The sequence below is a fragment of the Anser cygnoides genome, chromosome 1 (genome assembly GCF_040182565.1).
Source record: "Anser cygnoides isolate HZ-2024a breed goose chromosome 1, Taihu_goose_T2T_genome, whole genome shotgun sequence".
Taxonomy (NCBI): domain Eukaryota; kingdom Metazoa; phylum Chordata; class Aves; order Anseriformes; family Anatidae; genus Anser; species Anser cygnoides.
The window spans coordinates 117,663,295-117,681,834 of record NC_089873.1 but is presented as its reverse complement, the minus strand read 5'-3'; the positions used below and the strand labels follow the sequence as shown (position 1 = coordinate 117,681,834).

The 18,540-nt window shown below is 41.0% G+C and overlaps 1 protein-coding gene across 10 annotated transcripts in view; it reads right to left on the bottom strand.

Moving 5' to 3' along the window:
* Positions 1–18,312, bottom strand: part of SLC37A1 (solute carrier family 37 member 1) — a 37,566-nt gene extending 19,254 nt beyond the window's left edge. For 2 of the 10 annotated variants that reach the window (XM_066979370.1, XM_066979376.1), the window contains exons 1-10: positions 18,162–18,311; positions 17,564–17,629; positions 14,209–14,468; positions 12,487–12,568; positions 11,468–11,594; positions 9,439–9,517; positions 8,456–8,591; positions 6,856–6,932; positions 4,860–5,026; positions 4,062–4,099 (exon numbers count right to left, since the gene is read on the bottom strand). In XM_066979370.1, the coding sequence (XP_066835471.1) occupies positions 4,062–4,099; positions 4,860–5,026; positions 6,856–6,932; positions 8,456–8,591; positions 9,439–9,517; positions 11,468–11,594; positions 12,487–12,568; positions 14,209–14,264 (762 nt within the window). In that variant the 5' untranslated portion in view covers positions 14,265–14,468; positions 17,564–17,629; positions 18,162–18,311. Of the gene's footprint in view, positions 1–577; positions 617–4,061; positions 4,100–4,859; positions 5,027–6,855; positions 6,933–8,455; positions 8,592–9,438; positions 9,518–11,467; positions 11,595–12,486; positions 12,569–14,208; positions 14,469–16,994; positions 17,306–17,479; positions 18,030–18,161 lie in introns of those variants that run through there. The other 8 variants (XM_048064282.2, XM_048064283.2, XM_066979347.1 and 5 more) reach the window with 8 other exon arrangements.
* Positions 18,313–18,540: the final 228 nt, after the last annotated feature.

Genomic DNA, 18,540 nt, shown 5'->3' with positions numbered 1-18,540 from the left:
GACCTCTTTCTTCTTTTCAGAAAGATAAAAACTGCAGTCTGGTTTCTTCTAAATACACAAGCACTTTGCCACTGCAGTTTAAGAGATGTAGGTTTCCTGGAAATTCAAAGTCAGGTTAAAGAAAGTTCCTAGAACATAAAGACAGGTCTGTATGAGCATGCTGCAATGAACACATGTACTTATGAAAAAGAAGCACAAGGAGAAAAGACTAGAAGCAATAAAAAAGTTCTAAATAATCATGTTTTACAAATGCTATTAAACCTTCTCTTCAACTTTGATGATAAAAGTGCACCAATGCATAATAAGGCACACTGACTCCTTGCTTGCATTTGTCATGGGCATATCCTTCTGGAACACTGTAAATTAAGCTTCCAATTCTAGTAATTAAAATCATTTTATCATAACTAAATGTTTTGAAACAAGTTTCAAATTCATAAATTAGAGCCAACGTGAATACTAGCAAAGAAAGCACAGCTGAAGGAATCACTGAATAAAGAATGAGAACCGCACATCCAAGGCTCTCTGCTTGTCTCTCCATCTGTTCTTCTGGGCAACTCAGTAAAATCAGATTACTCACCACTACAAACTCTGTAGAAATACTGGGCTCATGACCATGCTGCAAACAAACAGTAGACCAATTTCATCCAAGATAGTGATATCACAGAGCGATGAATCTAATCTTTAAATCTTAATATGAATCTACCTTAAATTATTCCCTTACACTGAGTATTTATTTCAGTTGTTTTTAAACAAAACCAGCCTCACTCTTCCACTGTGAGGTTCAGCTTTTGGCACCCGCTGGCATGGCTGCCTGAACATAACCAAAACATTTGTCTGAAGTGACCTGCTACAGTCTTATGAGCAAAGCAAATAGGTATGTTTCTTTAATTTCTTAGAAAAAAAACACATTTCTAACTATTTACAAAAGCATACAGGATATTATTACCTGATATGACTGAGCACACATGGGCAGTTACCATTTTATGCCTGCCAACAAATTTTACTCTTGTTCAGCAAGGCTGGAATTTTGTTGCCAGTGATAAGAGATTACAGAGTCTGTTTTATTACATGAACCTTCCTTCAACTAGCAATTTTTATTTATTTTTAATTTAGTAATCAGACATGGTCACTACCACATCTGCATTTCCAGATCTTCTTGAACTTCTTTTCTAGCCTTTTTCACTTCCTCAACTTCTACAATCACCCTCCCCACAGCGAACAGAAACCGTGAGCCATATTTATTACAGGATTTATACATTTTATATTTTATCTATTGTACTTTGCAGACCACACAGGTCTGAAGTGAGATCCTTAAGCAATTCAAATAGAGTACAGCTTCTCAAGACAATGACAAGTCTGAATCTGAAAAAAGACTGAGGCAGGCAGAGAATTACTTTTTAAAGCCCCCTTTTTAAAGATTCACAGTTATGAATATATGGAACAGGGAAGGAAGAAGTAATGCCTCTTGCTCTGGAGAGCGAGGTTTCCAGGGAAACAGTACGTCAAATGCATTGCTACACAATGAGACTGCACATGGTGCAGTGATCTTGCTGATGTCCTAGAGAAGATTAGGTCAAATGACAGTCTCTTCCCGGGAATTGGGGAAAGCGTAATAAAAAACTTCCTAAAATACTAGATTTTTAAAAACCATCATGATGAGTAGATACTGAATGTCAAAGTTTTCCATACCAGCTCCTTAAGATATATGAGCAATCCACTGTGCACAACTCTTTAGTTGTGCTTTCCGATAAAGTTATATTTGAAACAAAAACTAAACATTTACTTCTATAAATCTCTGGAGTGAATTCTGTCAACATTATGCTCTAGTTATTATAAAAAGCAGCTGACACGTTCATGGGAGCACTTACAAAATACAGAAAAGCTGAGAAAAAAATGCCTCCGGTTAGGAGTCTCTAAGAGTCACATAAAAAATTCTCATACTTAACAGAATTTACCTTTAAGAAGTGAAAGAGAATTAAATGAAAAATACAGAGCTCATTGTGAGTGCAGCTTATCTCACAGTAAGAAACTAAGAATAGAACTTCCACAGACCATTACAGGTAATCAGAAGCTTTATCAGAAGCCTTCCATATGAGGAAAAAGTCCATTAACTGGTAAAGAAGAAGAAATAACAGAGCAGAAAAGTCATCTTCAGTTACTATTCAAGAAAAAGAGAGCTTTTAAAATGTAAAAAGCCATCTGTCTAGAACTACTGGTGGGGGAGGGAAGAAATAGAAATCATCCCTGAACAATCTACCTGTGATACTTGCAACTAGAAGGCATAGTTCACGTTTACATACACATGCAGACAACCTTCATATATAATCCTCTAGTATTGGAAAACACACATGGGATTCCCATAGGACCTTTGCTCCAACGCTTCCCTCAACAGCCCTGATTTGCCCTCACACATGGGAAACCCCAAGACCTCCCCCAAGACCTTCTTTTGCCCTACTGTTCTTCCAGATAACTGGTTGTTACACAGCTAGTCTTCCTAATTCGCTCCTTTTTGTTCTCTTTTCTTGTCTAACATTTTTCTCTTCTTCTGCTTGAATGGCCTCCCTCCTCTTGGGTTACAGCTGCACAAGGCAAGAAAAGAATCATCTTCTCATGTAGTAAAGTTTTCTAAGGCACATCTCTTTGTCATTGACATAGCTCCCTACGTTACTTAATTTTGAGCACATAAAAAGTCGTGTGATCTGTGTAAAACGCATTGGGCAAACATCTTGGTACCAGACTGTAACCACTTCCCAACCTACATTTAAATAGTGTTTGAACAACCTTGTACTAATATTTAAAGCAGAAGGATTTCCTTTTAAAAACAAATAAAAGTTAGAACTTTGCTGCCACAACGTCACGAGAAAGTATACATGCAATGTTTAGCAACACAAAGAAAGCTCAGAAAGCTTCAGGCACGTACTTTAAGCCTGTTTCACCACTGCCTTGAGTGGTCAATCTCTGATACCGGGTTTTCAAACTCCTGCATGGTATTTGCCCTTGTGATCCAGGCAGCATGTGTCCCATAGAAGAAGACAGTTTGTGTGTATGATAATATATTTATAGCCTAGTGAGGTTTGCTACCTTGCAAAATAGTTCACTATCTTGTCAAAATTTAAGCCCTTGAAGTATAAGCTCTTCTAAACCAGCAAGATCCATTGTCTTGATACCAGTAACCTGTGTAATCAATACATGCTAAAACCTCACATGATGTTTAAAAAAGAAATCATCTATATATAAATAGCATCTCCATCCTTGAAGATTTCAAAATTTGACTAGACAAGTCCTCAGCGATCTGATCCAATGTCAAAGTTAGATGTACTATGAGCAGAAAGTAGGATCAGATGATTTCCAGAGGTCCCTTCCAACCTGAATTATTCCTGATTCCACAGAACATACAATAGTGTGTTGTCATGTGACCCATACCACTAAGTACAAATTATTTCTCTCTCCATTTCACAGTTCTTCATTGATGTCAGTATCATCTGCAATAATTCCAGTTAGTTTTGGTTAAATAAAGGCTGCGTTATACTGCAATGAAACTCACCACAACAGACTGACTGCTTTAGTCTCTTTACCTCAGCTTCACATTCATCCCTTGCCTCCTCTTTTCCCCAGCCATGCATTTGCTTTCTCCAACACCCAATACAGGTTTCTCAGCCAGTGAGAACCATCATAGGGTATGGTTGGCAGCTATCTCACGATGCCATAACCAAGCAAGGAGGGCAAGTGGAGGATATAGGTCAAAATGCTCTGAATGTGCTCAGGAAGAATGGAAGAAAATAAGATAAAGAAAGATGAACAGTTTTTACTTGGTTTGCTGTAGTAAGTTCATCCATTACAAAACCTGAGCTAAAACAAATTCATTCACCTTCTTGATTCATATTGCTTTGATAGAAAGTAAGCTCCTGGTTTACTACTGAAGCACAGAGGAAAAATCATTCCCTCAATTGTCAGTTATAACAACCTGGCACATAAGAGCCATGCAGATATCTGATTACCAGAACTACCATAAACCTGTATATTAGAAGACAGAAATCACAGTAGAAAAAGCATTCACTTACACTGGATGGCGTGGAGGAGCAACTTATATCTTTAGGATCTGAAACACAGTAACACGCACAGTTAAACTAAATGCAAGCACAAAGAACCAGTCTTAAAACACCTATCAGTAGCGTCATTTACCACTAATATGCCACCAGTAAGATAACACAAAAGTAGTCCTGATATAAGTGTTTAATTGTATGTTTAGGAGAAAAGAAAAGGGTGCTTCATGGTACCATTCCCATCCTAAGACCACAGTAAGTGCTCTTCTGGCAGTCCATCTCATTACAGCATTCTAGTTGTGTCTACAGAGCTTTTTACTTCCTCATATAGGACAGTTACAGCAAAATAAGCATTCATAGTATCTCTGAGTTCACACAGGAAAAAGAGAAGGCATTCCTTTTTAATTTCTTATTTAAGATGACAGAAGATGCTCTATTGGCTGATTCCTGTATTTTGTAGTACGGAATACAGATGCCATGGGTTGAATGGTAGCACTGAACATACATTACAGCTAGGTGGGGTATTCTACTATTCAAATGTATCTCACTTAAAGAATTGAAAGACAGGGAAGTAAAGACAGGGCAGCGGACTGAATTCTGAAGGGTTACTCTCTTTCTTAGGTATGCCAGAGCCTGAGTGTATGAACTCTTTAGACATACAAAGGTTTTTGTCCATCTAGTTCTAAGAAGTTGTTTCAGTATCGGTGTACCTCGAGGAATATTCCTTAACTATGCCCTGGGACATCTTGCTTAAACTGCTGGTGTTCCTTCACCATAATGAGCCCCTCCACGATTCTATTACACTAAAGTACTTACGTTCAATAAGAAAGAGGAAACAAAATATTCCCATCACTGCAATGATAACACCAGGCATCACAAAGGAGAGACCCCAGCACGTAGACACCCAATAAGCAGCAATTAAGGATCCCAAGATATTTCCCACTGAAGTGTGCGAATTCCAGATTCCCATGATCAATCCTCTCCTGCACAGGAAAAAAAAACAAAAACAAAAAAACACACAAAAATAACCCACAAACATTTCTTATTATTCCAACAATAAGCATTATCATCTTAAGAAAAGTTTATCAAAAAGACTGCTCATCTGTGATGTCTGTGGAATATTTGAAATCTTAATGTTCTGTAACTAAGCACTTCTTTATGCTAGTCTTTCATCTGGCAATTTCAAAGCACCTAAATATTAATAGAAGTGTTCTAAGTACTTCTCTGTACATGACAGAGCTTATCCTGCATTTAATGGCATTTAAAGGCACCATTAGGGCTTCCATATTTCTGGACAGTTTGTTTGATAAAAACATGTATGCAAACACTGCGTAGCATGTGCATGCTAAGTCTGATGCTTCTGTGAATGGAAGTCCCGTAGACATATTGCACAAGTAAGCTGATGCTTTGGGGATTTATTAGACCAAAGAAAACTATCTGTATAGGACAGGTAAAGCAAATTCAGTGATTTCTGATCGCATCCTGGGCTTGCTAGGCACTAGTTGAAGGTAACACCTGCACAAGATTGGCTCAAAGATACCAAACTGTTGTCAGCCTGGAAATCCCAGATTAGAGCTGCTGTAGAATAGCTGCAGCAGGACTAACGTAAACCACAAAAATCCTACTGAAGTCACAGCGGTTAGCAGTTTTTAATCCTTCTAAGTCCTACTGAAGGCAAGGCCATTTTCCCAAGAGTTTACCTGGAACAACCTAGTTTTAACTAAAACAAATCTTTTTCTTTGGCTGAAGACAAGATCCAAGAGGTCTGCTCATGCTTCAAGGAATCTATAGCAAAATGAAAACGAGAACCAGCTCACTGACTTTCAGAACAGAGCCCTATCCACCAATCCATTATCCAGACTCCTAAAATCCATTATGCAAACTTTTGCTTTTGCACAAAACAATCTGAATGTGTCTATTTTGCACAGACTTGATAATTTTGTTCAGTATTTTATGATGGTTATCATTCTATTTTGTAACCAAAACGGCTGCAGGGACTACGGAAATCTAGTTTGAGACTATATTTTCTTAATTGTCCCATGACTTTATATAGAAAGCTTACACTGAATTTTCACGTCTTCCTCTTGAAGTGATTGACAATAAGCTCATTTGGTGATACCTACAATGGACACTACTACAGCAGCATTATTATATGCTACAGGCATCAACCATTATCAGAGACAATGAATTCAGCATGCAGCTCTCACAAAATTTATGGAAAGTTTCTGTGTGGTATGACAAAACAAGCATTATGAGTGACCTCCAGTTAGGATTTAAAAAAAAAAAAAGATGGATTTAAAGAAAGTGACAAAAAGAAAGGTTAAGTCAGCTGCCACATCTATTTTCCTTTTTAAATGAAATTTCAAGTTTTTGTAAGTGTGTTAGGAAAAAGATATTAGACAAAAAGATATTTTTAGAGCTATAGCCTAACAACTGCTTTGAAATACAAATGAGAACACAGGAAATTCCATAATAAAAAGGCACAATAACAGCCTTTAATAGAAGTGGTTTTAGATTGATGATATTTGCAAGAATTCTTCTCAATCCAATTCCAAAATACTTCCTCTGAAAAATTAAACATCAGACTAAGGAGCCACCAGAGAACACTCATTTGACATGACAGAGAATATTTCAAACTGCTATGTAAGCTAACCAGCGTAACAAAGATAACTCCTCTCAAGGACCCACCTAACTGCTTGTTTTATCCCCCAAATCACTGAAGCAATAGATAGATACTTAAACTGACTATAATATTACAGCCCACGAATGCGTTGATTTGTACTTCCGAAACTCTGGATTACAGATGATTTACCTTCCTTTTCCAAACCAGTTGCCAATACATGTAACGACACTTGGCCAGCCAGTAGTTTGCACCAACCCATTAGCTATCTGAAAGTATACAGAAATAATAATAAACAAACATACCCTGTAATACGTCAGGTTCCTACATAACTCCTGCTGAGTGCTGTGCTGGGAAAAGGAAGCCTATGCAACTGCTTTGAATTTAGAAATTTAGTATGAGAGTTTCAAAAGCATTCTTTTCCAAGAAACAAACAGGTTACAGCATTTCACAGATATTCTTCCCTCTACCTAAATATTTACAATTATTTTATGATGTAAAACACACCAAAAAAAAATTAAAACACATGCTTATCCAAAACCACATTTCACAGAACTGAACAGACAAGCCAATTCCCTTCATAATAAGAGCTATATCATACTCTGCTCGGTTCGAACATATGGCAAAGCACGTTTGCAATCAAAGTGAAAAAAAAAGCTTTAGGGAAGACTGGACAATTTTGAACATTAGTTTTAAAACGATTAAAAGACATATGCAAATAAACTGAGAGGAGAAACTTAACGTACTGTATTCAGGCTGAAGCGAGAACTATTTCAGCCTGCATGTTGCAAAGTTCGTAAGGAAATCCTAACTCATCGCAACTCCTACAAAGCTCCCTACCTAGAATTACACATTAACACAAAGATGACAGCATAATAATTCACATGTACAATGAGCATTTACCAGTTAGGCTGGTGGTGTGAGGCTGTCCTTTGCATTACAGGATTCACTGTCCACATCACGTGGTGGTGCAGCATTGTTAGGCACACTTAGACAAACCTTAAGGGTGCTAGCTCTGGTCTTGGAAACCACATAAGCCAAGAGCCTTGGGGGGCAGTGACATGGTTAAACAGGAGACTTAGTGAAATGGTTATTAAAGCTTTTAGGACCCAAGTTAGTATCGCTGCATGTCATGTCGCACAATGCCATGCAAACATGCCAGCTGTGAAAGTGCTACTGAGATAACGCAAAGAAAGCAACTGTGCAAGGTGCAGACCTGTTCAAAATGACTCAGAAACGCTAGTCATGTCCTGGTCACGACCTAAATTCCATTTTAGATCAATGGTAAATATTTGTGTGATGCCTGATTAGATCTACAAGTGCTCTGAAAAATCCCACGCAATGAACTTTCATTACAGTAGCTGCCTGTTCTCAGCCACGCGAAGGTGGGAGACTTCATCATTAGCAGCATAAATGTAATTTTCCTGCATAGAAAGCCAGGATGCGTCAGTCAGGTCTTGGCAGACTGACAGAAGTAAATACATTTGTTTTAAAACTCGCCCACATTTAAGCTTGCAAAGATTTGATCAATGATTTGACACAGACTGAAACACTAATTTGTTTTCAAAGATTTCTTCCATTAAAAAAAAAAAGAACATTTTTTTGAAATAAAACCTGGGGCGATCCACTCAATCATTTCTGACTGTCATCAACGACAACGTATGCCAGCCTTTAGATCTTCCCATCTAACCACTAATCACAATTTGCAACTCAAAAGGAAAAAAAGAAAAAAACAATACAACACTAAAAAACACCATGGAAACTTGGAGTATCTAGGTAACGTTGTGCCTACCTGGGCCATTATGTAAAACCACAGGTTATGTATATTATAGAAATAACCCAATCCAAACATTGCAGTGAAGAGTCCGCTAGCAAGCATTCCAACTGTCAGATAGTACCGGATAGGTAGCCGTTCTCCTATTATCCCACTTGAAATGTGGAAGGGAAGAAAAAGAAAAGCTATAATTAAAAATGAGATCACACCTCAAGCTTTCAGGAAGAAAGAATATTTTGCGCTGTTTAATTCAGGTTGAGGAAAAACTTTACTGGTAGTTTCTTTTTTTCTTTGCAGAAGCAAATAAACATTTTTTAGCACTTGTCAGAATAAAACAGCAAACATTTCATGTTCATTAACTGCCAAGTGCTGACATCTGCACAACCATCTTTCAGGGAGATACTCACCTGCAGCACATTGGAAGTGACTACTTAGAGAATTATTTTCCAAATGATCCATAACATAGTACATCTGAACCCATTTAAAGTGAGACTTAGCTCCCTTACTAATGACTTTGGTTATGAAGGTCCCACTTCTAGTAAATAAAAAAGATTTGGCATCTCTAAATGGGAATTAATATTGTAAACTTTTTGATGGTTTTCATGTATTTTTATGAGGTGTCTGCTACTGTCCTTCAACTGCAAAGAAAGCCAGGACAATCACTTTTGTCTACACATGCATGTTGGACACATGAAGTTTGGGGACGTATCCCAGCTGCAGTGGAACATGAAGGAAGACAGGCTAGACTGCAAGCTGGAAAGCATTTCTGCATAAGGCAGTCAGATGGGGGTAAAAATCTTTCTACATACCAACAGGTATGCAGGTATCACTGGGAACTCAGGATTTTGCATTTTTTCCCCAGCAGCTAGCACAGAGATGGAAGAATGACATCCAAGTTCTCATTCTCTTCTTCAGAAACTTTACAATTGGAAAGGACAACATCTCAGAAGCAGTACAGCCTCCTATGTGAGTGATAAAGAAGCTTTCCAAGAGAGATTTACCTTAAGTACATTCCGATTGCATATGCACACAGGAATGAGTAATCCAGTGCTCCCAGTAACTGCTTGTAGTTATTCTTATCTAAGAAGATATTTTCAAAACAAATCATCAGTCTAAACATACCAGTAACTTGCCAACCATTTTTACATAATATAAGAAAAAAAGTTAGTGAACATGCATTGACATTTAATTTTAAATGGATACTTTTAAAGGAGACTTAAATGTGCATTATTCAAAACACACATAAGAACAGAAAACCAACTCTGCAATTTACCCTTTTATCTGTAATGTATTAGGAAAACATTGCTAGGCCCACTCTTAATTCATTACAGCATTCCACACCTTATTCATTACAGCAGTTAGAAGAAACGTCAGTTATTAACAAGGTGCCCTCTTCTTACAGCTCCTTAGATGAAACAAACAAAAAAAAAAACAACACAAAACAAAGCACTAAACTTTAAAGGGCATTCTTAAAAACACAGCGGAAATATATGTTTCATATGTGTTGTCCTAAAAGCCAAAACAGCTTAAAAAAATCCATCATCATACAGGCTTTTTGAGGAGTTATCTTAATACAGTTTATAGAATGGTTAGTCTTTCGCATTTCATTCTCCAAATTCTCACAAAGCACAGTGATAGAAGTTATTGTTTAAAAAAAAAAAAAAAGGTCCAGCTCTGTACAAGAAATGACCATAATCACAGCAAATGGCACTTGGGAGAGGCAGGGATGCAGCAGACGGGACTCCACCCAATTAGAAACACCAAGTCTAGTCTCAAGTGACCTGAGCTCATACCAAGACAGACAATTTGTGTATTTGCAAGGAGCCACAATTTCCACTGACTTTGAGAATAAAGACAAAGTTATTAAAACATTCCTCTTCCAGTGGTGCTACCAGCTAGCCAGCTATGCTGCCTCAAAAACAGAGCTGAAGGAACAAGTCCAGGGCACACCCCAAGGGGCAGCTTTGCAATAACACATGTGTTCATGGAAAAAAGAAGGACATGAGCTCAGAACTTTTCGAAATTAAGAAAGCTAACTAGTGGTTTAGACAAGCAAACTCAGTATCCCCTTGGTCAAGAGGCAAGAAACAGCAATCAAGTTTTACTGCAACCCAGAGCATTTGGAAACGTGTGGAACTACATCGTTTCAATATACTGACTACCTTGCAGACGGCAGTAAGTACATAGAACGCTGTCCACAGAAAACCAACAGCTCAGATTTCTGATTACCTTGGAAAAGAGGGGGATTTTTTTTTTAATTTTATAATTAAAGAATAATTAGAATGGATTATTGATTGCCAAATAGACTGGAGTGGACTAGCACACTGAAAGAATGGACTATTCCACTCCACTGATGTTGTTCTTGGCAGAGATGAAAGTGTCAAGGAATGATTCAAAATCTCTGTTAAATTCAAATATAATGAAATTTGAAATTACTTTGTAAGTAGTTATGTGTATGTACATATATATATACACACATACATATATATATTTTTAAGTAAAAGGCCAGGTTTATAAGCTGTTCAGGAAGTTAGCAACTCTATTCTGCAATAGAGTCCCACATTTTTCTTCATTAAAATTGCAACAAAAAATTCTCTCTGGCTGAGATAGACTCTGAGAAGTTCCAGTTTATCTAAACACTAAGTAATTTCATTTAAATGACTGCTGGACCTTGAACTAAAGCAGAAGAAAATCAGAATGATTTATTTTATTCTGTACCCTTTTCTTCCTTAATAGACATTCTAAAGCCATACCTAAACCTCTACACAGTCCCATTTCCTGACTGAAAAGTGTTCTACCAAAACCTTCTCAAAGCTCTAACAGGTACAATAATGTCAGTTGTTTAAGCAGGCAAGACATTAAGTCTTGACTTAACTTGCTTTGGAAAAATTAATGAGAGCATTGGAAAAAACGCCCCTCCAATACACATCTCCTGAATCCCTCCACATAAGAAGAATAGCAAGAGACAGATAATCTGATTACTAATATCAGCACGTTGTTATGGAACAGAAAAGAAAAAAAACGCCTTACCAAATGGTTCCCAGCCGCACTGAGATGCATTAGATGGCTTTTTGACAGGCTGAATCTGGGCAGCATATTCTCTGTAGGAGCTGAGTTCAACTTCATGCGAAGCAGCACAATGCTTATGCAGCTCTCCCTGATACAGAAAGGAAATTTGAGATGGAAAATTCACTTGTGACAGAACCCTGTTAAAATCCATTGAGCAATAAATTTAATAATTCTGGGTTTGACTCAGGTTCACGTAGACCTACTGAAACCAGTAAAATTGTAAGTCATTAATTGCTTGGTATTTTGCTGAGTGAAGCCACCATTACATCTAAGAGTGATCACCTGGCTAGTAATATGCTACACTGAATTGGTGTTTCTGACACTGCAGGATTTCAAAATTAGTCACTAACATCAAGCTATTTTGCCCATTTTTACTCATCAATTATATATAACAATCCTGGGGGATTTGATTTGTGTTTGGCAAGTTACAGATGCATGAGATTAGAATAAAAAAAAAAATAGGTATAGATAATATTTTGTCACCAGCTTCACTGGGAACAGAAGTGAAAAAAAGAAATCCCATGGAGTGCGCAGCAAGGTACAAAAAATCCCAAGTGTACATACAACTACGAATACGATGCTCAACAGCACTTGGAACAGTCTTGTATATGTCAGTAGAATTTTATCACATTTAACTCATCAGTTACAAGAGCCTTTCTCAAACATAAGAATGTCAACCTGTAAACTCTTACATACCTACAGTTTAGATTAATTCACACGAATAGTCTCAAGTGTAGGCATAGCTGTTCCAAGTCTTAAGCCCAAAGAACAGAAGTACAAACAGTATGTTAGGAGTGGTGTCACTGACGTTTATTACATAAATGTCACTGTGTGCCAACTTTATCAGGTTTTCATCTTTAAAACCATTCCAAGTTAAAGGTTAACATTGTCTTTCACAAAAGAACGCACTGAAAAAGAAGACTACTTCCTCTTCTGATAACAGCAGAAGGATGTTTAAACAACGACACAACCTTGCTTACCTTAACTATACTGATAGGTTTCCTTGATAAATGGAAGCTGGCATACAAGAAGAAGGTGAGAGTGAAAATGAAGGCTCTATACCTATAATATAAAAATGGATACATATTTGAAAATGATTTTATTCGTATTTTAGTGCTGTTACATACAAAGGTTACACAAGTCATTTGTAACCTTGGAACAGTTTAAGACAACTTTTTTCATGTTCTCTAACAGCCAGAACCACCCTAGCAGTAGTACGGCTTTAAAACATCTGCTCTTGCTTTGGAAGGGAGTTTTGCGATATACAGATATGGACAGGAGTTTTGTGATATACTACAGAGCTAATCTACTTTGGTTACTACCTTTCTTTGGGGGCTATTAAAAGGCAGTTCAACGTTAAACACACAGTCAGATCTCACTTTTCACAGTCTCACCCAGGTTTCTGCTACAATTAAGACATAAATGATGGCTGAGTTGTCAATTTAGCTCCTGTGGATTATTATTTATTTCTTTCCTTACTGCTTTGTGGATTTTTGCTTTATTTTTGCCTTCCTCTGTATCAACAGAAATCAGCCACTTCTAGAGACTGAGGTACAGACAGACACTGACAGTGTGTACTGGAGCACATGAACATAATTATCCAGCTTTGGGATTGGAAGGACTTTTTCCCTCACACCTTGCTGCCATCCTTGTTTTTTTCCTGCAGTTCATCTGAACTATAAGGGTATTTCAAACTCCCTGCCACTGCAAGTGTTAGGCAAAGACAGCAAACTGATCTGTTCTATTCCCTACCTGCAGCACTTATTTTTCAGTTGTTTAAGGAGAGTGTTTTGTTGATTTCTACTTTTAACAATACAATGGGATCAGAGCAAATCTACTGGCTCCTTCTAGCCTTAATCTTAATGTAAAAATCTGCAAATAAAACCACATATATACATACACAGATCTGATAACTTAGTATGGCCCCGAATTATTAATTAATCTTCAATCATTTTCTGCCTAATAAACTTCTACGTAACAAGTGTTTTGTCTTATAGTTCAGGCATACTCACAAAGACGCTAAAAAAAAAAAAGATGGGTTAAGTGAGTTATCCTGTGAGCTGGGTTACTCACTCCCATTACTGCAGGCATCTTCATGAGTGATAAAAATACAATGACTCTGTCCTTCTGCTCTACTAAATAAAGTACGTGATAAATTGTTCCAATGGGGATTGCTTGGTCCTTCATTTGATTTTTTTGGTGTTGTTTTTATTTTTTTGGTACTCACACACAACTGACTCAGTATTCTCTCTCCAAAAGAAGAAGAACCAACGCCATCCACCTTCGAGAATTAACTTTCAAAAGCATTTTTTAAAAAAATATTACAGTACCAAGAACTAAGATCATAATTCTAAAGGTCTGTATCACACATTAATTTATGGGGAAGACTATGTACTTCTTATTAATACAAGAAGGCTAATCTTGAGCACCCCCCTCAACTATGAGTTTGAAAGCGGAATGATGAAATTTATCCCCGCAAATACACAACTTGAAAAGGAAAGCATAAAAGGATTTACTGTCTAGCATACTTGACAAATACTTGTAAAACGTGAGCAATATTTGTTATACAACTGACTACATTTTTTTGCTGTATATACCCAGTGATGAAAAGGCAAAAACAGAGCAAGGCAACAGAATCATCTACCCCAGACACAAACCCGTATCGTCTAAAATAAAGAGCAGCACCATACTTCAAGACTTACCACTGATCTCGTGAAAATGAAGTAATGAAGCGAATCCCAGGAGGAAGCTGAGCCATCTACAGCTGGTATCAAATCTTAGGCGACACGATTACACTCTTGTGAAAACGTTAGCTGCTGTTCAGAATGTGTAACAAAGATCCTCCCCGAGCTGTGCAATTGTAGGCTGTTAGCAAACTCGGAAGATCTCCCTTTAGATTCTTTTCTTACACGTTCAGTCACCACGTGGCCAATTCTTCACCCGGTTTCTGTTAATTGCTGATCTGTAAATAAGAAAAGCGGGTAAGTAAATGTTCTCATCAAGGTATTATAAAATTTTCTAATCACAATATTTCAACTGCAATGACCTATTCCATATAGAAGCCATTACCATAACTAACCTTCTAGATACTAAAAGTGTAATGGAGAACTCTAAGCCAGTATAAATTGCAGCCTTTTCTGAATTTTATGATGTATAATCTATTTTGAGAAGTAAGCATAGGATAAAGAAGCAGGGGCAGAAGGAAAAGATGCACTTACAAGGAACACGATTCCAAAGCCTGCTGACATCGAAACACTCCGCTCTTGTCCCAGAGAAGAGTACAAATAGGCAATTATCCACCTCAGAAAGGTCTATTTTAACACATCGGAAACATTCATGAGGCTGAAATTTGCTACAAAGGTGACTGTAGAGTTTTCAGCCCAGAACAGAGAACCCTCCAGCCCGAGATCCGGTGCAGCTGAACAATGCTGCCAGCAAGACTTGACCGGCACTCCCTCTTGCAGCCTGGTTCCCCTGTCCCAGTACCAGTGCTGCACAAAGCACCAAATCGTCAGCAAACTTGGAAAAACAAACAAAAAGTTTCCCCGCTTGAGCTTCTCTACACCAGCTCACCCAGGGGTCAGGCAGCACAAAGGAGAAGGCAGGCTCACGTACAAATGTGACATGCAGGGAAACAGTGAGACCAGGCAGCATTGATTCAGTTCGGTTTAAAACGTGGTAAGGTTCCTCCTGTTTCTTCAGACTCCGGTCAAAGCCCCTCAACAGAAACAAAAACGCACTATACCCTTTATTGCAGGTACTACAACAGGAACTAGCTGCACTGTTATTTCGCAGCAAGTTTTGAGTCAGCTGTCGAGTAGGACGACAAAAGGTGCTGTGGGCAAAGGGTGTGCCTGCAACCCATGCCAGCACACCGAGCCTCCCTGTGTGCTAACAGCAGAGCCCTCCCAGCAGGATGGCGAATAAGTGACGTACTAGGTAGGACTAGGACCATCAGCAGCAGTCTCCCTGACCAGGACCAGCACTATAACCCCTACCCTGCTGGCAGCATAGCTAGTGGGCTTCAAGCCAACACCAGCCACTGCCACGCTCCTGAGCCTGAAGCTGGACCAGCTCCCCTGGCAAACAAGGGGAAGCAAGCTAAAGGGAAACCAACCTCCTCTGAAGTCAACACACTGGCCGAAACTAAGGGTCTGTCCTAACCTGGGAATTTTAGAGGCTGTTACATGACAGGCAGACGAATGAGCCTCTCTCCTCTCCTCTATTACAGAAAGCAAAGCTGACTTTCTGTCCTCAGCCAGCTGAGTGACAACACCAAACACGATTCTGTTGTGTCAAAGCTGGCAACTTGGAAACTTCACTATCCACACAGGCTTCTCCCTTGGGAGAGGGAGAAAACTACCACCTCTTCACATAACAGACCACCTCACCAAAAGCCCAAGGGTCTGGTCCCTTATGCAGACATATATTTTTGTCATACCTTTAATTTTTCATAGTGTCCTTGACATCTCCCTTCTCTGGAAGTGAATAGACTTGCTAATCTTGTTTGGCATGTTCCACCTCCTCCCCCTGCCCTGAATCAGACTGCGCAATTAATCAGCAAACCCCATAATCATTCCCACCTCTCCTGCCACGAGCTTCCTACTTCTCTGAGGCTGCTGGGGCCAGGGAGAGTGCAACCCTACCTTTCTCTCCTCGCCCAAGTCCAGCCATAGCTTCCCACCTCCCTGTGTGCCAGACCTTGTAGACATGCAGCGCTGGTCCTAATGGTTGATCTATCACAAACCTGCCCTGAGAAACAGCTGATCCAATAGAAGATGCGAACTCACTCTGCAGCCACAGAACTGCTATTTGAAGCAGCGGGAGCATGAAGACAGGGACCATAGATGGCACCGCAGCAATGGCTAGCTCTTACATCAGCTGAATTTCAGACTAACAAATGCCTATCAGTAATTTCATGTTTGGTTGAAGTAAGCTCTGGATAGCGCCAGTGGGAGAAGAAAGGCAAGAGGAAAAAGAGGTGGGCACTACCTGCCACCACAGAGCAGCTTCTTCCACCCATAGCACACCTGTTTCAGGATCCCAACCCCACCTCCCCTCTCTCTCAGTTAACTCAAATACCAAAGCTGTTCCTTAAGTGACCTTACTCTAAGTGAGGGGGCAGAAATATTTACTGGGGAAAAAGAAACAGTGAGAAGCTAGCAAAGAAAAAAAAAATCTGATGTCCTAAGTCTCTTCAAATGGTTCCCTCTAAATATAATGGGATAAGGCAATCGCCATCACAGAAAAGGAATTGTTTAACAGGTTACTATTTAACAGCTTTAGTGCAAACAGTCACAAAAAGACTTCACCCATCTTACAAAAGGTTTCATTGCTAAGTGTTCGCAGAAGGCAGCACAGCTGTGCACCTGCTGCACAGAACATATTCACACCCCCTCCTGCTTTTTCTAAAAACAAACAACCCCCCCCAAACAAACAAAGAAACAAAAAAACCCACACCACCACCAACCACCTCCTAACTCCTTACTGTAAATCCAGTCATGAGGCCCCAGCAAAGAAGGCCGGACTATCAGCAGCCTTTCGAGAGCTACACCCTAACTCTATTTGGCAGGGGCTGATTTCATCTTATCTTCGGCAGGCGGGGACCCAGATGCTGGCCTTACAATGTCTCGAGAGCAGTTCTCATTTGATTGTCAACTCCGTATCTCTGTCCCTGTAACTCCACAAGTTCCTCTGACGTGCAGGTTGTGCATTTATTGGCAAATTACGCTTCCCACGACGAAGCAAAGAAACTCGTGGCAATAAAACTTGTGAAGGGGTTATTAGGAACACGTCCTGCTGTGGATGGAATCAGATTTTAAAAAAAGCTATTATTCAGAAATGTCATTAATACACCACAACAAATAACTGGCCGTTTACCAATGCGTCCTTTATATTTCGGTTTTACGAACGAAGCCTGAGGACAAAATTCAGTCGCTTGAACTGGCCTTTCATTTTCGGTAACCATTTTACCTGATGGAAAGCAAGTACTTTCGCTTCCTCCTGCCGCACTGCCACGTGTGAAGCGACACTGCCATACTTTGAGCGTGTATTTACCTTCCAAACTTCACGCTGTTCCTTCAGGCGTCCCCCTGCACCACGCGAAGCGCAGCTCCCTCCCTGCTGCAGGAAAATAGGGTCATTTGGGACTGGCTTTTCCCACTGGAAACGCCGCAAAAGCCTTGGCTCGGGTGCTGGAGGAACCACACGAAGCTCCCAGGCCAGGAGCGCGTTGCTCGTTCAGGTCCTCGTCAGGACACGGGCTCCAGAGGCCGCGGGGCACACAGACCCAAGGCACGCTGGACCTCACACCCCACACCTCAGCCAGCACCGCCCCGACCCGCTGCGCTTGGCGGCTTGCAGCCAGCCCCTCCCGGCCGCCCGCCTTCGGTGTAACCCCGACGGGGAAGGCGGCGAAGCCCGGTGTCGCCCCGCAGCGCCCGGCCCCGCAGCTGGGGCCGCCCCGGAGCGGCGGGGAGCCCGGCCTGCCTCATGCCGGCCGCAGGCCGAGGCGGCGGGGCCGGGACGAGCACAAAGGCACGGCGGGGGAACGGGCTGCGCCCGGGCGCCGCCTCCCGATCGGCCCCCGGGGGGCGCGGCAGGTGCACGGCACCCCCCCCCCCCCCCCGGTCCCTCCCGGTCCCTCCGCGCCTACCCTCCGCCGCCCTGCCGGTGCCTTCCTGCTCCGTGCCCGAGCCCAGGGCGGCCGGGCGAGGCTGCCGAGCGCCGCCCGGCCGCGGGTGCTGCGCGGCGGGACCGGTCCGCCCGGGCCCCTCCCCGCCGCTCCGGGCCGTGCCGAGCCGAGCCGAGCCGAGCCGGGGGGAGCAGAGCGCCCCGCGGCGGCAGGGCGGGCACGGCCCGGCTCGGCTCGGCTCGGCTCCGGGCAGCGCCATGGCGTCGGCGTACCGCGGGGCCCGGAGGGGGAAAGGAGCCCCCCGGGGGGCAGGCCGAGACGGCCGGGCAAGGAGGGCTTCTGGAGGCTGACGGGGAAACTGCCGCTTTATTTAATTGTTTGGTCTGAGGAGGGGGGAGGG